This window comes from Anas platyrhynchos, chromosome 18, assembly GCF_047663525.1.
Source record: "Anas platyrhynchos isolate ZD024472 breed Pekin duck chromosome 18, IASCAAS_PekinDuck_T2T, whole genome shotgun sequence".
NCBI lineage: Eukaryota > Metazoa > Chordata > Aves > Anseriformes > Anatidae > Anas > Anas platyrhynchos.
The window spans coordinates 9997009-10021491 of record NC_092604.1 but is presented as its reverse complement, the minus strand read 5'-3'; the positions used below and the strand labels follow the sequence as shown (position 1 = coordinate 10021491).

Genomic DNA, 24483 nt, shown 5'->3' with positions numbered 1-24483 from the left:
GTGACTACAGACAACCCCCTCGGCTGGGAAATCAGAGCTGACCAGGTTTGAATGAGCTGGGAGTTCGGGGTTTTGTTAGGAAAGTTGTTTTGGTTTGTTCTGGTGGCTTTTTCGCTGTTGTTTTTTTGTCTTCCAAACATCAGGAAGGTGGGATACTCTTGAGTATCAGCTCATCAAATATTTGTGTATTAGCGTTACTGGTGTTTGGGGCGATAACGTATGATAAACATGTGTGTTTGGTCCTTAAGTCGTTCTGTTTCTAGGAATAGGTATTAAATGTAAGCAGGTAGCAGTGGCTTCATCATCTGCTGTACCTGGCTGGGAGGGAAGGCATCCCTCCCATTTCAGGATTGAATCAAACTTTATAGGGAAAGGATTTTATTTTATTTATTTTTTGCTTTGGACCTTGTTTTTCTTGGTTGGAATACCTATCTGCATGTCTCAGTTTAAACGAAATACTGTAAGTGGGCCTCGGTTCCGTCAGGCTCCTGCAGATTTTTATGGGTACATGGGTGATGCTACTTCTTTCAGAACCGTAGTCCAAGAGGTTCTTCCAGTTAGCAAAACGTATTTGGGGGGAACGATAAAGAAGACCTCTTCCACGTGACCTCTTTGAAATTCTCTAGTACTTTCTTTTTATAGTTAAAAAGTTCAGATTAAAAATCATACTCAGACAAAATCACAAATGCTGCTTGAGATTAGTGTTCTTTTTCTTAATTACATGTTTCCTCCAGCCAGTCCTAGTATGCGTGCTGGTAGCTGTATTTTGGTTTGGTGCTTAATTCGATAGCCACGTTGAGCATAAGGTGATGCCTCTTTTATTCCCAGTCGCTTTCACTGGTCTGGTGTTCTGCACGTCTTGAGTAGATGTCACACGTCTTAGGACATCTTCAGCTGTGTTCACTGATCAGAAAACATGTCTATGTGACTTGGACAGACATCTTTTCTCCTAAAAATTAGTAAAACACATAGGCATTTCTACAGGTTTCCGAAGTTGTTATTATATGGTGCCTGTCACTTTGCATGGAATTTTTATTTATTTTTAGTCTATAAGAGCTATTTTTTACGGAAGGAGCCAACTTTTTTTTTCAAATTCAGAGACATTTTTCTTTGGTCCTACAGTATGTGTTTTGATAAACTGTGGGCTTTTTTTTCTATTTTTGTGTGTGCATGAGAGCTAAAAAATGAAACTCAGCCAACCTGGATGAAGAAGGGAAAGTAAGTAAGTGTTGGAAAGGAGAGGCAGGATTTAAAAGTATTTTAGTTTTAATAAATATGAGTAATGTTCCTAAAGAATTATTATTAAAACGATTTAACTTTTATAGTGACATTTTAATAAAGCCTTTTATTAAAGCTTTCTGTAAAACCTAACTTCAAAGGCTAATTTGTGTGAACAACCTCCTCCTAAGAGTCGGGGTGGCATTAGAGGCTCTATTTTTCTCGTGCCTGACGCAACGCGCCCTGGTCCCTGGCTGAGGGATGGTGTAAAGACAAATCCTCGCTCTTCGGGTGTCTGGTGCCGATGCTTTTGCATAGCTCCTGACGCCTGTACCGTGTCCTGCAGGCTTTCCCATATGAGGTGCAGCTGGCAAATCCCAGGACCATGTTTTTGGCGCGTCTCGTAGCGCCTGCAGTGTGCCTGAGCTGCACAATGCAGTGCCTGTTAGATTATCCCTTACAGAGCTACCTGTTTAAGGTCCAGCAGTGTGAGTTGCTCAAGGCCCTCATTGTGCTCACCTGAGTAATGGGAGGTGTTTAAAGGCGAGCTGGGCTAACTTTAAGTGCTGCTGCACCGAAAATAATAGCACGCATTTTCAGTTTCTGTTTTATGATGATACTTGCCGTGTACAAAGAGACCTGGCTGTGGCAGGGCTTTTTCCACTTGTAATTGCATGTTTTCTTGTTGTAGATACAGAAGCAGCAAGGGCAGCAGAAACTTGCTGAATGCAGGATGGTAACTTCAGGGTGAGGAGGGAGAGGCTTTATTGCAAGGACTGGATGTCTGTGGTCATCCTTCTCTTTACTAGATTCCTCCTTTTTTTCTGCGACTTGGCGATGAGCATGGTGGTGGCTCAGTATCCGGCCTCGCTCTTCAACTAATCATGCCTTATAAGTGGGCTTTGTTTTTTGTGTGGCACTGACTCATTCTCCTAATAGGTCGATAATTTCACAGCTCCTTATCGCTAGTTTGTCATTTGGAACAGAAGAAATGCAGAAGTCAGACGGTGTCATCAGGCAGTGAGGTGAAAGCACTGTGAGCAGGTAAAGGCCGGGGACGTGCAGCTTTTTCCGTCCACTGAACAGCTGTTTCTAACTGCTGAAACGAAGTGATTTGGGTATGGTGTGCTCCTGGAAAGCCCCTGCTGAAGGTGGTTTTGCAGATCTATGCGGAAACCATCTGATTTGATTGAAATGGTCTTTCCCCCAGGAGGAAAACTGGGGCTGAAGCAGATTGTATTTTACATTAAGCCTTGCTGAAATGTACCTTGGGCTTCTCTTCAGTTAGCAACTTGTGCTTGTATTCAGGATGTTCTGGGAGCATGTGCTTCCTGTGCAGAGGCAACTGAGAAGTAGGAGCCCATGAGCAAACTTGTTCAGAAGTGTATAGCCACAAATTCTTTTATTTTTCTTTTTTTTTTCCCCTCTGGAATCCCTGGTACAGTAACACAAGCGGTCTAGAAGCTGGTCTGGTGGCACTGGTTTGTTCCGTGTTTACCTGTGGCATTGGTTTGTTCTGAAGCTGCTTGACTTGCAGTGCTGTGGGGTCTGCAAGGACAGACGGAGGTTTTGAGGTGGGAAAAGGTGTGTGTGTCATTCTGCAGGGCGCCAGTCTGCTTTTTCAGTGTCTGGTTCTGAACATCTGAATGTTCAGGAAAGTGCTGGTAAGCTAGAAGGGGCAGGAGCTCACTGTTACCTCTGGATAGAGTCACAGAATTGTCTAGGTTGGAAAACACCTTCAAGATCATCGAGTCCAACCATCTTAAGAGACTGCAGGCATGAAGTTGTGGAGGACTGGTGAAAACAGCCGTGCTTTGGGTGCAGGGGAAGAGGTAATGGTGTGATCTGAAACATGTAAAAGTGGAAGAGGAGGAAAGGTGGGCCAGGCTTAAGTACAAAGACAAAAAAAAAAAAAAGACCAAGAAAGTGAGGACTTGCTGGTGGCAGGTAGCATCTGGCCAAGAGGACTCCTCTGTTGCAGTGCTGTGCTTGGAATATACAAGGGGCTTGAATTAGCAGCTGGGAGCATCCTCAATAGCCTTTGAATTCTAGATGAGTGGCACTTAAGAGGAGTAAACTATGCAGTATTTCCAGAGTTAGTGCCCTGCTGGAAGAGGTTTGACAGAGGAATCCTTCCTGGGTAGCCCTTGAGACATTTTGGGCACCACGTTTGGCTGTGATTGGCGCTGCAAGGAGCGCGTAGAGGCAGGTTTGAAGAGCTTGCATTGGGACTTTGCCTCCCACAGGCACTTCTTGTGTGGGAATGTAGTGATTTTTTTTTGGAAGTGTTCTGCAGTGGGGTAGGTTCTTCAGCTGTTCCTACCTGTATGTGGGCTGGGAGCCCGTACAAAAGCCTTGAGTGCTCTTGTTCAGAGTTTAGAGTGGGTTGTGAAGCAGGCAGGGGAGTAGGGACATGCTTGAGAATGTTTCTTCACGGCTGGAATAGTGCAAAGTATGGTTTTATCTTTTTTCTTAAATAACCGAAGCATCAAGCTCCCACCTAGCAACTGAAACTTCACGGCCCGTCATTTAGGAGTGGTTTCACAGGATTTGAGCATTCCTACAGCATTAGCATTCCGCATCTGAGCAGAATGTTGCTTTACTGACGGCTGTGATCCTGCTGTAGGACAAGCAGTGCGTGGGGTCGCTCATCTAGGAGGTGGCAGCAGCTTTCCCTGCCCCAGCATCGCAGACCTGCTCCTGCACACCTCCCCTGGACCAGGACTTGGCGCTGCTCTGGGCCACGCAGCGTTAGGAAGGTGAGGTGATGGAGAGGGTGGTTCCTCCAGCCCCACAAAGCTGGAGGAGAAGGGTTTGTTTCTTGCCCTGCCGCTCAGCAGAGCTGTGTAGCTCCCTGGTGTCATTTTTCTGTCTGGAAAATGTGAGTGGTGACGCTCACACACCTTGTCAGTTATGCACCGAGAATATCTCTGTAAATTAAAGCATCTGTGAAATGCTTTCGCTTCCTGTCCAGCTCAGCATAGTGCAGATGCCTCGTGCGTGGTCTGAGTTGCTCAGCTCCCTCGAAAAGCAGTTAAGACCTTTCCTGTCTTCAGAGCACTGAGCCACGCTGCACCTCACCTTGCAGGTTTTTACAGCTTTGTACCTGTGTCCTTTTCCCCATCTGATCCCTTTTAGCATCCTCAGCTTTTGTTTGTAGTGCAAATGGCTCCTGCGACTGGGGCTCCTGTAAGGAAGGTTGCTGGGAAATGCTGCACTGCCCTGGTGTTGTGAGAATTGGGAAAACTCGAGTAATGCTTCCTTGGAAGCTCGGGTATCTACAGCGCGTGTGAACCACAGGCTTGTCTGAACTGCTTGGAGTCTTACTGATGGTTTGAACCCACTGTCAGTCCTGATGGCGGTGGGAAAGGGGTGAGATCTGATAGGGAGCTGCTATCAGATCTGTTCAGCCTTGCCAGGGCAGCTGGGCACGCTGCACCCTGGGGTTGGTACCAGCCGGTGTGGCTGAAGGGGTGGGGGGCCTGCCCGGGGAGCTCCCAGCACCTGGGGAAGGGTCGGGCCTGCAGAGATCAGCTTAGCTGGGGCATGCAGGAGCCTCTCCTGTGTGTGTGTGTGCCGAGGGGTTGGCGTTTGCTGCCTGCAGGTTAACAGCACCGGGCTTCGTCTGTGCGTAACCTGAGTGGGAACTGAGGCCACCAAGTCAGCAGCTGGCTGGGAGCGTGGAGAGGTTCCCAGAGCCAGGTCTGCTGGAGAGAGGCTCGTCAGCACAAGGTGAGCTCCCACCTCCCCATGCTAGCCTGATCCTTCCTTCCTGAGGCTGCAGAGAAAACAGAGCTGCTTACTCAATGACTGATGGCATTTTTGTGGAAAGAGCTTTATCTGTTGCTAAAGGAACATCGTAACCCTCAAGACTGCCAGCTCTGCTCCGGTTTCTTCTCCTGGCTCGGTGACATCTCTGATCTCCTGCTTGCTTGTTTACTATAAAACCTGTGCTCACGGGTAGGTGAAGTAAGTTCCTGAGCGTGGGACCAGATGAAGGGCTTGGGAAAGGCTGATTGTGACTTCTCAGGAAGAATCGGTGCGGCTGCTCTTTGGAACGCATCTGTTCCCTTGCAGCAGCCTGGATTGCAGTGCTTTGGCTTGTCCCTTGCGCCAGTTTTGTAGGGCTCTTCCAAGGTGAGCTTTGGCTAATAGCTAAAGGCTTACGGTTGGATTTGGGGGCTGGCAGCGTAAGTTTTTCACCTACATCGCTCTTGCCATGTCTCACCTTGGCTACATGGGTACTCTTCCTACAATAAATTTTAAAAGCCCATGTGGCAGGAACATGAGGACTCCACAGAGAAGGCAAAAGAGAATTTCACAGCCTTAAAATGTGGTGGTTTGGTTTCGTAGTTAGTGATGGAAGTGTCTTCGCCAGTTTGGAGCCAGATGTGGTGACTTGAGCTGTTGGTCCAGAGACCTGGTGCCATTCATGAGCTGAGAACTTGTGTGGGTGCCTGCTCTGCTCGTGGGCTCCCTTGCAGCAGCAGGCAGGATTGGGGTCGCTTTGTGAACCAGCAGGCAGCCTCTTCCACTGGAGGAGATGCCATTCTAGACCTGTCAGCTGCTGCTGCACTGCGCTCCCTCCCGTTCTGACTTCTTTTGACACTTTTCCTCCTTTGTGATTGAACTGGAGACCTGTTTTCTTTGAGGGTCTTGGCAGTGCGGGTTTGGGTGGCTGTTATGGAACAGGAGCCCAGGGAGGTAGGCGCAGATACCTGAGCTCTGGGACCTGTGTTGCTGCCTGCAGTGTTACTGGAGCAACCAGCGGGCTCTGCCTTGGTTACCCTGCCTGTAAGAGAGCGTTGGCCCCGGAACCCTTCAGGAGATCTGTACCAGCTCCTCAGGGTCGGTTGTTGTTGCTCAGATACCTAAATGCCCAGCTTACCTTACAGTTTAGCTGAATCCTGCCAGGAGGTTTTGCCAACAGAGAAAATTCTGGCATAATGCTCTGCTTGGATTTACATTGCTTGTTTGCGATCAGCCTCTTTGTTTTGGTGTTGAGGGAACAGGACCTGGTGTCTGTGTATTCTCCGTGGACGTTCAGCTCTCAGGGGATGCAGAGCAGGGCGAAGGGGAAGGCAGAAACCCTTCAGGTGCTGTAGTTGCTGTGCTTCAGCTCTGGATGTAGTTGTGGAGGAGCCAGAGCGTAAGTACAGCTCTAAGGGTAGAGATTTGCATCTGTGTCTGAGCCCTCCTTCGGGTGGCTCTGGGAAGCATTAGGTCACTTCCCTTTCCTCTGGTGCTCGGTGGGTTGGATTTGTCGAAGCCACAGGTGGCTGGCTCAGCAGAGCTGCTCCGTTCTCTGTGGGTTTTGCCTCTGAAATGTGAAACAAGGCAATGTGCTCCTTTATTCTCCTTGTTTCTTGCTGCGGAAGAAATGCCTCCAGAAAGTCACGGCTTCAGAACCTGGGGACATACGTTGATAGGGTCATTGGGGTCGGTTTGATCTCATCTAACGGCGTTCTGGCCTGGCTGAGAGGGTGAAGAGCGTGGTGCTGGCAGGCCGTGCTTCCAGGCTGCTCCGTGTCAGGGAACTTGCTGCATCCCTGCAGTAATCAATTCCTGATTCCGGGAGGTATGAAAGCCCTGCAGTGCTGCTGCTTGGGTTGAACATGCAGTTATTTTTTCCTGACAAGCTGGCACCAAGGGGTCAGTTCCTTTATTACAGCATGATGGGTGAAAAAAACTTGGGTTTTCTGCTGCTTGAGAAGGAGGGGGAGTTTCAGGAGCAGAGGAGCTCGTAAGCACTCTGCGGGCTGCAGGCCAGCATTCTGGCTGGATTTTTTCCCCCCCTGTTCTCTGTGCTGTAGTCCTGCATGCTCAGGATGAGATCTGTCTTATCTTTGTCTGTTTGCTCAATTACTGGAGGTCAGGGGCCCTCTTCGGGGTGGGGCATTGTCTGTCCAGAGCTCGTTAATGTTTTTGTGTAAATACAGTTGAGCTCTTCTCCAGCCTCCAGGCTGCATTATCTGTTTCACAGTGTTACGAATCCATCCTTTCTGGCTGCCTTCCTCTGCTCCTGGCCTTCCCAGCTCTGGGAAAGCTGTTTAGCAGAGAGGTGAGGCGTCTGAAGTTCACAGGCCAAACCTGAGGCATGGAGGTCTCTTTTCTCTCGAGCTGCCCAGTGGCCCAGCAGCAGCGATTCCCAGCCCATGGGTGCGTTTGTTACGTTCACAAGCGAGGCAGCAGGTGAGCGTGGTGAAGACAGCTCAGAAAATGAGAGCAGGTCATCTTCTAGGGCATGCTCTCTTGGTTCCCCCTTCAGGCCTTATCTCTGCGTGCACAGCTCCACGCCGCAGGGTGAGGGCTCTGCTGCCCAGACGCCTCGGCCTCTCCCTGGTGGTGCTGTGCACGTCTGGGTCACGGTGCCTTGGCTTCCTGACGCCTGCTGCCTCCCTGCCTCCAGCCGTGTCACTCAGCTGGCAGCATACCTCTGCGATAAATCACGGGAGATGTGATCCCGGTCTCCCGTTCCCTGTCGCTACAAGGAGAGCAGATTGACAGGAGATGCAGGGAGCAGCTGGAATGGTGAATACAGGAATCCCTGCTGCCCCGGGTGCCTGTTCAGCTATGCAAGGAGGGTCCCCTGGTGAGCCACGAGCCACCTTTGCTGAGGGGCATCCATCTCTTTGTGCTGCTGATGCTGACTTGCTCCTCTGCTCTGGCAGGATTCAGTCCCACATTCGGTATCTCAGCAGGCCCTTACGGGTGCATGAACAAATCTGAGCAGCTTCCCCTGGGCTGTGCAACAGGCTGAGAGCCTGGCTTCTTGTGGGCTAGGCTCTTGCAGCTCTTCTGCGTTCATCCTGTTGACTTCATAGTTGGGTGCTGGCACTCTCCTGGTGCTCCCCTGTTTATTAAGCACTCCCTCCTGGGACCTGCATGCTCACCTTGTCCCTCCCTTTCCAGGCTGGTGATCCCTGCCCGGCCCCACAGAACTTGTAGGGGATATGAGTGAATGTGGCACCAGGCCCCGAGGGCAGCTGGTCCACATGCTTCACCAGAGCTCTTCCAAGGGCAGCCAGTGGCACCTCTCACTGCTGAGGCAGGTGGTGACCGTTTCCCAAATAGGTGCTTTGTGGTGGGAGGTGTTCCAGGAGAAGCAGTGCTGAGTTCCTGTTGACAGATAAACACAGAGCTCTGAGGGCTGCTACCGAAAAGCAGCTGGGTGTATTTAAGAAAGAGCAAACACCACTGATCTGTAAAACCATGCCTTGTTCTTTTATAAGGCTTCACGTTACCAGTAACATTAGGAATGACAACAGATTTCAGTTTAGCACCAGCTCTAAACGCTTTCTCTTCCCTGGAAGTACAGTTCAGCTTTTGCAACCTGGGCGTTTCTTAGCAATTCATGTAAAATTTCAGGTCAAGAATCTTCCTGCTCTGGAGAAAAGCCTTTTCCGTGTTAATCTCCATCCTGTTGCTTTGTTTTGTGTTTGTGACTGCTGCCATTAAAAGATCAAGGAGTGAAGGTCTGCAGCAAAGAGCCTGCAGTGGCCCAGGTTTTGCCCAGGCGATCGTGCGCGGCGGTGTATGAGTATCTGAAGCGATTCCTTCTGGTGTGCGTGCTACCTTTGATCAATCTGTTTGCCCTGCTCAATTAAGGCTGGCTAACTTCCAGGCATTCAAGCTCCATTGAAGTCTTGTGAATAAAACACCAGCAGCCCTGCCTCCTTCCTACACAGCTTCGCAGAGAGCTTTGTAGACGATCCCGTTCATCAGGACTCTTCTCCCTTTGGCTGTTTCCAGCTCAGGGGTTTCCAGCTGTTGACTGCTGCCAGCAGCTCGAGCTCTTCACGTGGCTCCTTTTGCAGGAAGGGATCCCAGCGCTTGGTAGATCCCTGCTGCAGCTCCAAGGAGGAGAAATCCCCCTTTGAAAGGGGGTTATATGGGCTCAGTGCCCACACATCAAGCACAGGGCAGCATGGTGAGGGCACGAAGACTCCTGGCAGCAGAGCTCTGCCCAGGACGTAATTTTGGTGCAGTTATTTGTACCCTGGGGCCTCTGACGTAACTGGTCACACTGCAGTGTTTTCCGAGTCCTCCGAGATGCTCAGCATTTTGCACTCTGCTGTCCGTGGACATTGCAGGAGACCTTGCTAGTCCTGAGAACGGAAAGAGCTGAGCTGTGTGCTAAAGCTGATAGGGAACCTTCCCCCAAAGACCTGTCTAAACCCGGAGAGGAAGCTTGCAGAAATGCAGGCGATTGATTTTGTTGGTTGCTCGTTCCTCTGTAACAGGGAATAATGCTTTCCTCAGGGTCAGCAATCGGTCAGGGGACCAGGAGCACAGGTCAGAGGCTGTCAGTTTCCATGTGGCAGCATCGGCAGGTGCCTCCGGGTTCTGATTCTCCTAACAAAAAGCGTGCAGGCCGGCAGTTTAATTCTCAGTTAAGTTGATTTGTAGCAGAAATGGCTTCTCTCTGCAAGACGAGAAAGCTTTGGCGATGCCTGCCTGGATTTGCTGCGTGAGGGGAACACCAGGGCCGGTGTCACACAGCCTGTGGAGGCTCCACAGAGCTCCACATCGCTGCAGCCTCCTTGCACGCAGGCCTGCTTGGAGTCACCTTAGCTCCCTGTGGATTTGTGCTCCCCCTTGGAGCTCACGCCGGTACATAGCACACAAACAAAGCTGCAGTTTGTCTTCTCAGCTTCAGAGCTCTGAGGGAGCACAAAGCACGTCTGAATTTCCCTCAGCCAGACGGCAGTTGTGGCTGCCCCAGAAAGTTGGACGAGGAGCTCATTCCCAGCGTGTCCCCGGCTCCTCTGCTCTGAAGTGGTTGTTTATTCCTCCCGCATCCTTTTAATGATAGAAGATGTAATCAGGAGGCAGCTGAGACCCGCTTACATAACTGGTTGTCAGGGTTTCTCTTTGGCAGCGTTACCCGCGTGCTGTTTGCATGCTGACTTTGAGGAACTTGGGGCTTTGCTGTTAACTGGCTAATTCCTGAGCCCGATGTGATGGTTGGTTTTACTCGAATGCCTAATAATTTGGTCTGCTTCGAGGTTTTCTAAACCTCAGAATGGACTTTGCTGCTCGGGATTGTGTGAGGCTGATACGGGATCAAAGAGATCTGGGTAGGCTCCCTCCCCAGGGCTCCGTGCCCCTGTAAGAGGGGTGGCCATGCTCCTGCCAGGGCAGCTGAGGGCTGCTGTGCTGCTCCCTCTGCCACTCGTGCTGGTCCAAGGCTCCCCACAGCCCTGCTGGTTCCAACAGGACATGGTTCAGCCCAGCGTCTGCCCTCCTGCCAGGCCTGTGCTAATCACAGTGTCCTCCCTTTCTCTTTTATGTCTGTCCTACTAAGAAAGTATGGTGGAAATGGGGAAGGGAGGGAGGAGCTGTTTTCTTTGGCACGCGGTGACCATCTGAGGATGGAACCAGCCTGGAGCCAGAGATCTGTTTGCTGCTCTGCAGGAAAAGGTGTCTGAAGGACGCTGGCCAGCCCTGCTGCCTCCGCAGGCCTCTGCTGCAGCTGCGTGGAACTTTTGATGGTGTTCCTGAGCACCCCGAGGGCTGGGACTGAGTGACAGAAACCACTTCTCATCTTCTGTCCCCTGTCCTACCCCTTGCTGCCTTGCACGCCGAGCCCACAGCCTCTTGCTCGTGCCAGGCCTGATGGAAATCCTGCACCGTGGGGTCTTTGCTGCGGGGTGCCAGGTTTGGTGGTCAGAAACTTGCTTCCTGGCAGCAGCCTTGGCTTGGCTCTCTGCAGGTTTGCAGTACGCTCTCAAACTGGCTGTGTCCAATCTGGTTGTGCTCCGTGCTTGCTCTGTGTATAATGTAATGGACTAATCCTCTTACCCAGGAATCAGGTCTGATAAGGCATTGCTGGGGGAAGCTGTGGCCTCTGGTCAGAGTCACTCTTTCAGAGTGCTGAGTGGTTCTGGCTGCATTGGAAGCATGCTGTCAGCTGGAGGAGTTTCAGAAAGGCTGAAAGGTGGAAAGGTCTGATACGTATTTATATATATATAGCTTTTTGTTACTCCCAACGCAGAGCTGCAACCATGAGATAGGACCTAGCAGATGGTATAATAAAGCTGTCAGCAGTTATGGGCTTGAAGTGGAGATTTTGCAACAAGAAATCTGGAAATCTAAATTACGCGTGAAAAGGTTAGATTAAGCTCCGAGATCTGTGGAAAAGTGAGAACAATGAATTATTCCTTAAGAATGCGAAAGAAACATCCACTGAGAGTAAGCAAGGTTTCTTTTCTGATAAATACTTGTCATCAGTGTTGGCGTTCCCTGTTTCAGCTTTGTCCTAGGCTCTCAGAGCCAGGCAGAGAAAGCAGAGGGCCTGCCTGAGTAGAGGGCATTAATTGCAGTATGTTGTGCCAGCCGAGATCAGAGTGAAAAATTAGCAAACCACATCTACTGTGGAAAGTAGATTTATAGCTAAAAACGGTGTTTGAGGCGACAGAGAAAATAGTCTTTTTTATAAAATGTTTTTGGGATTTGTAGTTGAACTGCTGCACCCATGGTTTCAAGGGTCTGAACCTGTTTAATTTGTGCTGGTTTTTGGACTCCTTCACTCTCTTATGTGGCCAGTAGATAGGGAAAAGGAATTTGGAAAAATTACTGTTATGTTCAGGTGATGCCTTCAAAGCATTAATTGCTGGTCCAAGTCATTAACTGTCACCAGCGTGAAACCATTATCGTAAATGTAACGAGCTCAGCTAGCAGTGCACTTCAGTGGGAAATCAGATGATAAATTCCAGTGTTGGACGAGCCGTAGTACTTTTCCTTCATTTGTATTTAGGAATCCTTGTGTTAGCTGCTTACGTTAGATTTATTTTAAAGCAAGGACTAAGCAGACCACGCTCTTTTGTTCCTCATACTTAAAGAAGTTCACCTCTTGGCACCAGAGTGGCAGGAAAAATATGTTGCAGTGTGTTCCTGCACTTATTTTAATGTAGGTTATGAATCAGGAGTCCCCAAAGCAACTAAAGGGGAGGGGACTAAAACCTTGTAACCTACAGTGTCTGCTCAGTGAATCTGTCTGCAGTTGTGCCTGGTTTACTGTTTACTTATCCCTGGCTAAACAATCTGATGGCATTTCCCTGCTTCTCTCATTAAAAGGCAGATCGGGAGCGGCGCAGAGAAATTTCCTTACTAGATGACATTTCATCGCAATGTCCGATCGTTTGGGGCAAATAACCAAGGGAAAGGATGGGAAAAGCAAGTACTCAACTCTCAGCCTGTTTGATAAGTATAAAGGAAAGTCAATAGAAGCTATCAGAACTACAGGTAAGGAATACCTTCAGCAAGCTCCCTTTGGGGTCTTCTAAATCCTGTTGCAGAGCTAATTCAAGTTGTTGGCCCTGTAACTGGGATGCCTAACGGGAAGGGGCTGGGTTGCAGAGCTGTTAGTACTGGTATCTGTGCATGTGTTTAGGCTTTGAGGGAAATGGTGGTGATTCTTTGTGCTGCTGAGCTGCTGTTATCGTAGAGCCACGGAGGAATTCTGGCAAAGCATCTGGGAGACCGTTGGCCTTTCAGTTTAGCTTTTCATTTGGCAGAGAGGAGCCTCATGGTGTTCAACAAAGGCAAGTGCAGGCTCCTGCCCCTAGGGAGAAATAACCCCATGCACCAGCACAGGTTGGGGATTGGCCTGTTGGAAAGCAGCTCTGCAGAGAAGGACGTGGGAGTCCTGGTGGACAACAAGGTGGCCATGAGCCAGCCGTGGGCCCTTGCGGCCAGGAAGGGCGATGGCTATTTCCCCAAGCTGTGAAAGGGAGATGCTGTTTCTCTGCTGTGAAATGAAAGAGGAGTGTCTGCTGGAAGCTAAAAGTCTGGGCATTTGCTATTAGGGACAATTGTCTCTCCCTCCCCTCTGTTGTAGGACACTGCCTATTATCTGTCTGCTACAACAGACAGTTGCTTTGTGATGGTCCTGCAGGAAATGATCTTAGGTTGGCTGTCAGTGTCACAAATAGCAGCAGTGGTGCTGTTCATCCTACAGTTCTGTTGGGATGCTAATTGAGGTTACTGAGCTGGCAGGGTCTAGCCACCTTATGACCTGCTTGTGTTCCTTTCTCACTAGTTATTCCTAGACATGGCTTACAGAGTCTTGGGAAAGTTGCTGCTGCCCGGCGCATGCCACCTCCTGCAAACTTGCCTAGCTTGAAGTCTGAGAACAGAGGAAACGACCCCAACATCATTATAGTACCCAAAGACGGTACAGGATGGGCAAACAAGCAGGATCAGCCAGACCAAAAGAGGTAGGTCGAACTGCTCATTGCTAAGTTTTGTCAGGCAAGCAGCAGCAGCAGTTCTGCACTGCTGTGCTGTGCGTTGGACCTTGCAGAGATCACTTCTCTGTTGTCCAAGCCAGCACGGACTCAAAATTAGCATGATATTTTAGCAGTTGCAGAGTTGCCACAGTGTGTCATCTTGCCTTCCCCTTTGATCTCACCTCTGCTGTCTCTTTCCCCAGTTCCAGTGCGACGGCTGCACAGCTGCAGGAGTCGCTGCCGCAGCAGGGTTTGCAGAAATCTGTCTCCAATTTACAGAAGCAGACACAGTCAATCACTCAGGAGGTAGGCGCAAGCGGTCTCCGTGCCACCCTGCTTCCCCTCTTCCCAGTCAGCTAGAGAGTTTCCTTTAATTGTCTCTGTTACCTCGCACAAGTAAGAATTGGTGGACTGTAATTTAAGGAACAGCTGCTGTGTAATCAATTCCTGTACAATTGACTCTTGACTCCAAGTCGCTGTGCCCCAGGAATGCTGTGCTGCGGTTACAGTGTAATTTTGTGCATGTTACCTCTGTACCTTTCAAGTGTGTGGGGAAAGTCAAGCTTCAATCTAGAAAGAATGGCTGGAATGCGGGATGGCTGGTTAGCACTTGTAAACTCCATTACTTTGGGTCTAATTCAAGTGTCGCTTGGTGACAGCAGATCCAGCTCTTGCTCCCAGCCTGATGAGACTTGATAAGAAGAGATCTGGTCATGTGGGAGAAGTAGCCAGTGTCAGGACCTGAAAAAACTACTGGCAAGTAAGAAAGCTTCCCCAGAGAGTGCAAGGACCTGGCCCCTCTGTGCTGCAGGTTTTATGCTTCTAGTTTAAAAATAAAAATGAAAAATACCAGCCCTAGAGGTTCAGGAAAATCAGGACAGGAGTTGTGTTTTGAGGAGGAGACTGGATAATGCTTGAGAAAGCAGGATAGCCTTCAAGCTGAGGGATAGCATGGAACAAATCTGGAAGATTAAGAAGGCCAGTTTGGGAAAATACAACAGAACAAACGGAAAGCTTTATTAGAGGGATGAAAGGAAGAAGAATGGTTTGAGGAAATAGTTGGTGAAGTTGAGAGGAGATAATAGGCAGGACGCAGAAGAATATTTTCGCTGTAGCATCATAGTGCTTTGCAGTGGGGAGCAGCTGACTTCAGCCCCAACAAGAAACTGGGGAGACCTGTGGTAGCCAGTGACATCCGGGTGATTTGGAGGTCCGACCTCTGGCAAATGCCACCCAGGAAATGAGGAGCAGTTCACTGACCCGTGGGCGTTTTTCTTTGTTCGTTTTTTGTTTTGGTTTTGTTTTCAGAGTACAAATTCAGTGCCAGGTGGACCAAAGTCATGGGCACAGCTGAATGGAAAGCCAGCAGGACAAGAAGGTGGTGAGTATGGTAAACAAAGGGGGCTGGGTGCGTGCCTGCTCCTCAGGCAGGAGCTGGGGCGGACTCCATTTCTTCCTGTCCTCCCTGTCTAGACTGGTGCCTAATGGGACACAGCTGTGTTGGGTACAGTGCACTGAGGCCATACGAATCTTGTTTTGAATCTGTGTAATGTGTTGGCTGGAATGATGCAACTGCATCTGTTTGGGTCCGTCAGTGCAAGAGCCAGCTCGGACAGCGTGTCCCAGCACCACGCTGAACTGCAGTGGCTCGTGCACTTGCCTTGGGAAGCAGCAGGAGTTCTGGGAGGTGAGGATTTGGAAGGAGAAGGGAAACATTTGCCCTCTCATGCTCATCTTTCTCGGCCCACTGTAGTGTGTGGAAAGATGCAGAAAACAGAATGGAAGAGGGGGTTGGCTTAGGAGAAGAGAGCACGTCAGAGCCTGGAAGGCATTTCCATGGCTGGGAGCATGGGGAGCCTGGCTTAATGAGGTGGTCAGAAGTGAGGCTGTGATGATAATGTTCAGGAAGTCTGTACACATTGTCCTCGGGCGAAGGGTATTACAGTGTCAGTGGGTGGAAATGGCATTGAAGCTGCTACAGGATGCACTTGCTTGCACCTTGGCTGATGCCCCTCTATTAAGTCTCCCCGAGTAGCTGTGCTGCTAATTGCTTCTGCTTGACTGGGGATTCTGCAGCAGTGTTAACATAAATTGGGAGTTGAGTTGTCTTCAGATGCGTCCATTTCCACACAGGAGGTGATTTCCAGTACTGGGATTAAAACTGTGGTGAGAATAACAGCTTAGTGCCACAGTTTAATGCGAACAGACTGGGAACCCCTGGGTCATCAAGTGAAATTGCAGAGATTTGGAAGAATACGGACAGCTGCGGATTGCAGAAACAAAGGGGACAAGCTTATCCTAAATGGAATGAGTCCCTTAGTGAGAGGGTGTTTCTCAGAGGCTAAATGGTAAAGCAGAAGCTTGTGCTTGTCGGAGGTTGGTAGCCAGTGCAAAGGCTGTCTATTGTTTTGTTAATTAGTACATTTTTGAGGCTGTTGCTTTATGGGCCTCTTATGCAGACATTTTGAAATCTGATCCTCTAACAATGTTCTTAAAGATTTTCTGAAAACCCATTCTAGGTCACACTCTTATCAGTGTAGAGTTCTCAGGCCAAGAAAAGAGTTACATATGTCGCTAAAGAGCAGCTTAACTGGAAGGTAATTGAACCACGGGAGCATCAGAATTCTGGCTGAAAGGATTTATCAGCCCACCCCATCCCTGCATCAGTTCTCCGGTGGCATTGAGCAATTGCGTTTCCTTCCAAGCTAACACAACAGTTTCTAGTAATATTGACAAAGAGGGAAGTCTTTTGCTTTTGGCTCTCTTAGGTGTTGTTGCTGTTATTTCAGGATAGGCCCTCCCAGAAAGATTTAATGTGGCCTCGTGAATTAAAGATGAGCTGTACCATGCCTGTTTCTTCCATATAAGGGGCAGTTTGAGGGAAAAGAGGGGAGGGCAGGGGGAACAGAAAAACCCCAAAAGACCCAAACTTTTCTCCGTATAATACTGCCTAGGGTTAGAGTGTAAATTGTTAATGACTACGCATTAACAGTCGTTGTATTGTGCAGCCTTACCTACAGGGAAAACATAATATTTACAAGGGATTGGGGTGGGGGCGTGTCTCCTGGAAGACACCTCAATGTTATTAATGCTCTCAAGATTCTAGTTCAGGGGAATAATGCAGTAGAAATCTGAACTCTTAACACATCTCAGCTATTTTGTGGTCCATTTGAGAAACATTCTTCTTGTGTATTCTCATTTGTCCAAAATATTTGAGGATGCTACATGCAGTAGTTGCAGCGTTTTCTCTGGAAATCTTCAGGAAGGTCCTGAAGATTCACTTTCTGTCCAAGTTCCAGAAAGTGAAGATATGTTAATGAAGGCAGTCCTTCTTGACTCGTTAGGGCAAGGAGGTATAAAGATGGATGAGACTCTTTTGTCAGGTCTTCAGTAATCACTGCTGATACTTCTAACATGATAATTCTGAAGGAGGATTAGCCAAGTAACACAAAGAACTGATTCTGGAAAAAAAGTAGTGCAAAAATGCCGACAATTTCTTTTTATTCAGTGTTATCTTGCCAACAATTTGAGGAGAATTGTTGTTTTGTTTTCCAGTCACCATCAGATCTTTGTAACAGCGAGAAAGTGAGGGTATTCTAGGGTAGCTGGTGACTCAGCAAGACAATCTGTCAATGACAGGAAATAAAGCTGGCCTGATCTGGCCAGCAATCTGCATCTTAAATGTGCTGCAGCAGGGAGGAGAGTGGGGTATAGCATATAGCACTTGGTTCTTATCTGTGGTCTTCCACCAAGTGTATTGCCAGAAATCTTCACAATAGAATTCCCTAGTGGAGTGAGATCTGAGCAGTAGTAGTCTGAAAAGAAATGTCAAATACTTGATAACAGGCTATCATTTATGAGTAATCTTTCAGAATTTGTATCCCTGCCTCAATCTGAGTCTTGTGCTACACAAAAATAATTGGAAGCTAAGAAGGTTCGCCCTGACTTTGTTGAATGTAAGAATTTAAATGACAATCCCAAGTTAAGAGCGAGCGTGGCAGTATTTGGTAAGGACATCTGTTGTCAAGTTGGTGGTGATGTCTGAGGGTGTTTTGGATGTGAGCTGAGGTGCAGGTACAGTAGTAACTTGTGTTTAAATATACTGGAGGCCCAGATTCTCAGGAAACATACTTCCGGGCTGATGTGATGAGGAAATTGAAAGATTGGAAAGGCATTCTCTAAGTCCTGTAACTATTTGTCTGACAGGTTCAAGGGCCTCAAGCCGACTGTTATCCTTCTCTCCCGAGGAATTTCCGACGCTGAAAGCAGCTGGCGAGCAGGACAAGGTTGGCAAAGAAAAGGGCGCCTTAGATCCGTCGTATGGGCCAGGACCAAGCCTCCGCCCCCAGAGTAAGCGAATGTGGCTTTCTGCCTTGCCCCAGCTCAGAATCCCTTAGCTTGTGCTTTGGGCAGGGGGTGCCCTTTCACAGCAGTGTTAGATATTCCATCCCTACGTTGGTTTTTAAACAGTTATGAGCTCACGTATGTCACGTTGCCTAGTAAATAACCACAGATCCTTTGCTTGAGTTCTGTCTTCAAGACAGCCAATATGGATTGTAATCTACTGCATCGTTTCATTAAAAACCGCTGTGTGCAGGAGCAGAGAGGGTTTATGTTGTTCAGTGTCTTGTAACATAGTGATGCTGCAAAACAGGGACCTGCCTGTGGGCTAGGGGAGAGTTTTAAGTGAAGCAAGTGTGTGGTGTAGTGCAGCTTCTCTTTGAGTGTTTCTTCATGACCTTTAATTCTGTGGGATGAGCACTGTGGTGATGTGTGTCAGAATTTTTGTTGGAACTTAAGGTTATTGACAAACAAGGACACCACTGGTGCGTTAATTACCTAGTAACAGCTGATGCTGCTGGTCTCTTGGGAAAATAAATGCATCTGGAAGTTTTCCTCAGTCCCTGATGTTTTCCTACATTCTCTGCGTAATTAGGACTTGACCAGAGCATTTTAGTTTTGAGACTTTCTGGCGAAGTGACTGTCTGCAGTTACAGATGTTAACATAATTATTACCTCTTGTCCAGATGTCACCAGTTGGAGGGAGGGCGGTGGGAGGAACATCACCTCTGCCACATCTCTGACCGCCTCCCCTGCTGAGCTGGGCAGCAAGACCTCGACCACCGGAGACGGAGCCCCCTCCTCAGTGAGTGCCAGCGATCCGAAGGAGCCGTCTCTCCGCCCAGCTCAGCCTCTCCGTAAAGGGGCTTCGCAGTTCATGGGAAATGTCTACCAACCACCTACGTACCATGACATGCTACCTGCTTTTGTAAGTTGCCCTTTTCATACAGCTTTGTAATGTCCTTGCTTCTCATAACATGGTGTGAGGGTTGAGGAACTCGGCTAAGATAGCATTTTTCTAGACTCTCCTCTGAGTCGGCTCCTAGGAGTTGCTCAGAGTTCCTTCCATTTATCTATTTTTAGTTTTCCCTGTTGTGCCTTTACCCTTTGATGCTGGAATAGCGTAGCAATAATGTGCTCTGAGGAGAAATGAAACAGATGCAGCCTTGCTTAGCCCAAGGAAAAGTTGCTGCTTTTCCTCTGGAGCTGGAGAAGTAACATGTCTGTTAGCCAGCAAGACATGAAATGTTTGTTTTCCTTTTGTGTAGTCGCAGCTACCATGCTGCATGTGTTGTAACCTAATCTGGGTAAGCCTTGTGGCAGTGTGAATAAGCAGGCTGTTGTTTGCTTTGTTCCAGATGTGTCCACAACAGCCACCTGAGACCCCTGCATCGCTGGACCGAGGGTCTTTCCCCCTTCCTCAAGTTCGGCTTGAGCCTCGTGTCCCTTTCAGACAATACCAGATGAATGACCAGGATGGGTAAGGCTCCCACGGCTGTCCCACTTGAGAGCCTGGTTTGGGTTGTGAAAGGGACTTGGACTGTGCAAGAATTTGGACCGAGGATGCAGTTGTGAGGTTATAGACGGCTGCAGAGGAGGCCTGATGTTTACTCAAAGGATCAGTGCTTTGCTCCAGCAGCAGCAGCAGAAACATTGCAAGATTTTGAGTACTGTGTGTCAGGAGCAGGTGGATGTGTAAAGCTGGGGTGTGTGGTTGCAGACTGGCAGGCGTGCAGTTCTGATCTATAAGCCCCAGGAACTTGGTACCAGGTTGGTAGGGAAGAGAAGCTTTGTTGGACAGAGAGGTACTTGGAGTCTTTTTATATAAGCATATGGTAGTAAAGGACTGATTGGCTGTTACAAACTCAATTGCATGTTCCTTTCTTTACTATTTCTAACTTTTTTTTTTTTTGCATTTCCCCATAGAAAAGAGAACAGGCTTGGCCTGTCCCGCCCAACACGTCCAATGCGGCAGGGAGAGCGAGCACCTCGGCCCACCATTATCAACGCAGAGAACCTGAAGGGGTTGGATGAACTAGACAACGATGCAGATGATGGGTGGGCAGGTAAAGTACCTCCATCCTCTAGCTTCAGTCAATGATTTAGAAGGCAAAGCATAGCAGTTTTCCTCCCTGCAACACAAAATAGCCAGAATATTCTAATGGCTCTGTTTCACTGCCAGAAGGTGGATGAGGGAGGAAGGAAGGGGTGGTTTGTGCAGCTGTGAAATTGCTGTTGGTGTAAATGATGACACAATGGATCCTTCTGATCCTTCCATCACACAGTACTCATGGAACTGGATCTGAAGACGTCTAAAAACTGAAAACACCACACAGCAGCAGGATAGCAGTATGACTGCTGGGAAGAAGAGTTAGCCCCATCTTTTCAGTCATAGCATTCAGCATGCAGTTGCACACAGTCTAGTTTGGTAGCTGCGTCTTCATTTGCAGCTTCCCTTCCCAGACTGCTTGCTGCACAGCTTTTGGGACCAACCCAGCTTGGTCAGCAGTGTGGGTCTGTCCTAGTCATATCACTTCCAGGACCTCTGCTGGACGCTGTTTTCCCAGTAGCATCTGATTTAGTGCCAGTGAAGGCATAAGCTTTATCAGGACAAGGCAGGCAGGCCCTGTTTGTTTTCTCTCACACGTCCCTTCTCCAATTCTGCTGTCTCAGGTATTCATGATGAAGTGGATTACTCTGAGAAACTCAAGTTTAGTGAAGATGAGGAAGAGGAAGAAGTTGTTAAAGATGGACGACAGAAGTGGTAAGAACTGGCTGTGTTCCCACCTATAGTTGTTTCAATATGGTTAAACAGTACTGGGATCTTGTTAAAACTTGTTTCATACATAGAGGCTTGATATTTTTTTTAGCCCCACCCCCCTGGCTTTTTTGATTCCATCTGTTGGTTTCTTAGTGGGCCTCAAGGGTGTGTGTGGGTCATGGAACTGAGTCCCTTTTGTGTCTCACCTGCACAATAATGGTGTTAATTCTTAAGTGCCATAGGAAAAGCCCATTGCTTGGGCTTGTGTTTGTTTGTTTTGGATCCTTTGTTTCTGTTACAATCAACTGCTTTTGCCACTTGATGAGTAAGGCTGTGAGTGCTTTTTAAGGCACATTGCAATTGTAATAGCAAATCTGTTTTTATGACAGGAACAGCTGGGATCCCAGAAGGCAGCGACAGTTGTCCCTGAGCTCTGCAGATGGTGCAGATGTCAAACACACCTCCGAGGAAGGAAAGAACTGGGGCGAGTCAGTTGGCTTGTCCCGGACAGTCAGGAAAGTGCAGGATTCACAGCCACCTCCAAGGAAGATGAATGGTTGGAGCTCTTCATCTGAATACCAGGTAGGTTGAACTCTTGTGAATGGGCTCATTGTGCTGGGCTGGTGGATGAAACACATTGCTGTCATTAAGAGACCTGCGTGACGCTTTATTGAAAACAGAATGCTGATAAATTTCTCAGTTCTTTGCTTAAATCTGGCTAGAGAGACACCCATCTGCACAGCACTGCCACTAAAGAGAGGAAGTGGAATTTGGTCTAGAGCAGTAGGTTTGTCAGACAGTTAGAAAAAGGTGTAACTGAATCAGACAGCAATAACTCCTCATGAGAAGTGGGGATGTGTGTGCATGAGGATGGAGGCAGATGGGAGGAGATTTTCTGAGTGCAAGCTGCAAAGTTCAAGGCAGAGGATACGTTCGGGTCATGCTCACTGAGGAATGTTTTTCCTTTGGCAGAAGCCCTCCATGGGAAGTGTTCTCAGGCAGCAGTCCCTCGAGGATAAAGAAGAAAAAGTGCCACTGAGACAGAAGTTTGTGCACTCTGAGATCTCAGAGGCAGTTGAGCGAGCCAGGAGGCGACGGGAGGAGGAAGAGCGGCGAGCCAGGGAGGAACGTCTGGCAGCCTGTGCTGCAAAGCTGAAACAACTTGATCAGAAATGCAAACTGGCTCAGAAGAATGGGGAGACCCAGAAACACACAGAGAATGAAGACCTACGACCCCCAAGCACAGAAAAAAGTGCCGTGCAAGAGAATGGACACACTTTCCGTAGAGGTACAGAAGCATTTACTTGCCTTGTAAAAACAAGTGTGTTTTTTTTTTTTTATATGGTGCTGTCTTTTACCTGAATTGTGTGTGGAGTGGGAACTTGGGGAGTATTTGAGTTGCTCTTAAGAGCTTAAGAGGTCGTCTGCTTCATGTATCCTACAGAGTATTATGGATTGGTGATGAAGGTTCATTTTATTAAAAAAAAAAAAAAAAAAGCAAGCATCCTATTGAAACAAGCACAGACTTCTGTGGTTGTCTTATGCATGCTCAATCAGCTGTACTAGTAGAGACCTTGTTGGAACGGGCCTCTTGTTCTTCTTGTGGTTGGATGATCCTATTAAGAAAGTGCTCATGGGCCATGGGTTACAAAATCAGTTTATTAGTAAGTGCTGGCAGATAGGAGGAATAACAGGGGAAACGGGCTTTCTCCCACAGTGCTGCAGCAGAAGGCTGACAGCAGAGGGGGATCTTGAAATCTCTTGCTAAAACAGGAGTGACAAAGCCCCTTAGAACTGTCAGGGCAAATCAGGTTGTGTGTGAGGTACTGTGTATGACTGTAATAAAGTTCAACCACATTAACAGCCAGGATGTGCCCACGCTTGTGCATGTTGTGCTGTGGTGGTGTGCACAAGCTGTGTCACGGCAGGACTCACCAAGGCTTATTTTCTTCTCTCCAGCAACCCCTGAGTTTCATGCACAGGATGTCTCTGTTGGCTATCTGGAAGAGGAGACTCCTGCCCCAGCAGCAGCCGCCCAAAGCAGCAGTGAGGAGGAGCTCAGAGAAGCTCCCTCCCCAGCACAGGAATTCAACAAATACCAGAAGTCTCTTCCCCCACGATTCCAAAGACAACAGCAGCAACAGCAGCAGGTAATAAATAGGTGGGACGCTCCCTCCCCTCTTCTTTGGACTCCCACATTAGCATTTCTCTGTCTACTTCTTACCACCGTAAGCACCAAATAACCGACTCTCTTTGGAATGGGAGATGACAAATGAGAGTTCTCCCCCAGCCTTTTTTACTGTCTTGATCACAGATCTCTACTGTGTAACGTGGCTAAAAGGGCTCTGTAGATTATGTGAATTGTGTGCTGTTGTGCTTTCAGTAGCTGGGGAGAGGTGTGGGGAGGCCAGATTTGTCACTTGTCTGTGAGAAAAGTAGACGCTGCTGTCAGAAATGTTGCCTTGTCTGGCGCTGCTGCCTCAGTATCTCCTGATAATGTGACATCTTAGGGCTGGGGTGTGTAGCAGAGCAAATGCGTGCACATAAAAGAAGCCAGGGACTTTTCACCTTCCCACCTTCCCATGTCCGAAGTCAAAAAAAAACCAGCACTGGGTACTCTGGTGCTTACTGTTGGCCTGATCCAGTAAAGTGTCTGAGCACCTTTGGCTGGCAGCAAACCTGGTGAGCATCTGGGCTTGTTCCCTGGCACAGGATGGAAGCTTCTGTTCTTCAGCACAGCTGCAGGGGCAGGGTGCTGAATATACAGGCCAAGGGAAAGGAGGCTGCTGAGCTGAATCCCTTTGGGGATCAGCTGCTTCTGTTTGATTTTACCCTCACTGTGTCCTTACCCCGTTGGGTATGGCAGCTATTTGCAAACTGTGGTCAGGGTGGCAGGTGGTTGGACTCTGCTTCTAGGCTGGATGTGAGGGGTATAAAGCAGCACACTTTGAGTTCCACTTCCTGCCTTTGCAGAGCGAGATTATTCTTTTATCTGCTCTCCTTTTCTACTTAACCTTTTTTTCTATGAGGTTCTTGTAGATCATCATTTTCTTTGCCCCATAAATATGCGTTTGTTTCTATTTGTTTCATTTTTGGTTCACTGAAAACTCTCTTGGGGCTCTCAGAGACCAGCCTGAGCTACCTCCCTCATACATCTTGCATCTTTCCCAGCTTTATGGTACTTCATATTTCATACGTGCTTTCCAGCTCTCTCAGCTGCAGTGAGTCTCCTAGAGCAGCAGAATCGAGCCAAGGGGCAGAATATTCAGGCTTGTGATAATGCAGAGTTAATTGTCATTCTTCATAGAATGACCACTTGAAATGTGATATAATCAACCCTGCTGCAAACTTTAGTGAAGAGCCAACGTTTGGCTTTTGCTCGGAGGCTTAGTAATTACTCTTTCGTGGCTGTTCTGTGCTTGTTATAGGGCAGTTGGCATTTTCATGAATCAAACGTACAGCAGCAAATGTTGCTAATGTTACTCTTTGAAAGAGATGATCTGAAACTAAAAATAATCTGAGACTCAAAATAATTGGATGTCTTTAACCTGAGGTGGTATTAGCATGACAGCATTGTTACTGGAAGAACATTAAATTTTCATTTTATTGCTCTTACCATTTGTATTGTTAGTAAGTATAAAGCAGTTTGTATTTTGGGTGCTTTATGTTGCTGCTTTTGTAGCAGTCGTTACATGAAAAGAAGAAAATAAAAAATAGGCTGGTGGCATTAAGGAAGCATTTTCTCCAAGATCCTGGAGTGCTAAGTAATCAGAATCTGTGCGTTAATCTGGTTTTTCTCTCTTGACATAATGACACATCAGATTTAAGGGTTCCCCTCTTGCTCTGCAGTAGGGGATTGCCTTTTTTGTAAACAGTTGCAGCATCTGACACTGCTGTAAGCTTAGTAAGAAGAACCTGGTGGCAAGCTTG

At 48.1% G+C, this 24483-nt stretch overlaps 1 protein-coding gene across 10 annotated transcripts in view; it reads left to right on the top strand.

Moving 5' to 3' along the window:
• Window positions 1–24483, top strand: part of PRRC2B (proline rich coiled-coil 2B) — a 49660-nt gene that overhangs the window by 1220 nt on the left and 23957 nt on the right. For 9 of the 10 annotated variants that reach the window (XM_027471082.3, XM_038188133.2, XM_038188134.2 and 6 more), the window contains exons 2-13: window positions 12298–12465; window positions 13262–13439; window positions 13655–13757; window positions 14760–14832; window positions 17658–17801; window positions 18479–18720; window positions 19151–19272; window positions 19719–19858; window positions 20466–20556; window positions 20943–21135; window positions 21526–21841; window positions 22513–22703. In XM_027471082.3, the coding sequence (XP_027326883.3) occupies window positions 12351–12465; window positions 13262–13439; window positions 13655–13757; window positions 14760–14832; window positions 17658–17801; window positions 18479–18720; window positions 19151–19272; window positions 19719–19858; window positions 20466–20556; window positions 20943–21135; window positions 21526–21841; window positions 22513–22703 (1908 nt within the window). In that variant the 5' untranslated portion in view covers window positions 12298–12350. The remainder of the gene's footprint in view (window positions 1–12297; window positions 12466–13261; window positions 13440–13654; window positions 13758–14759; window positions 14833–17657; window positions 17802–18478; window positions 18721–19150; window positions 19273–19718; window positions 19859–20465; window positions 20557–20942; window positions 21136–21525; window positions 21842–22512; window positions 22704–24483) is intronic. The other variant, XM_027471078.3, reaches the window with a different exon arrangement.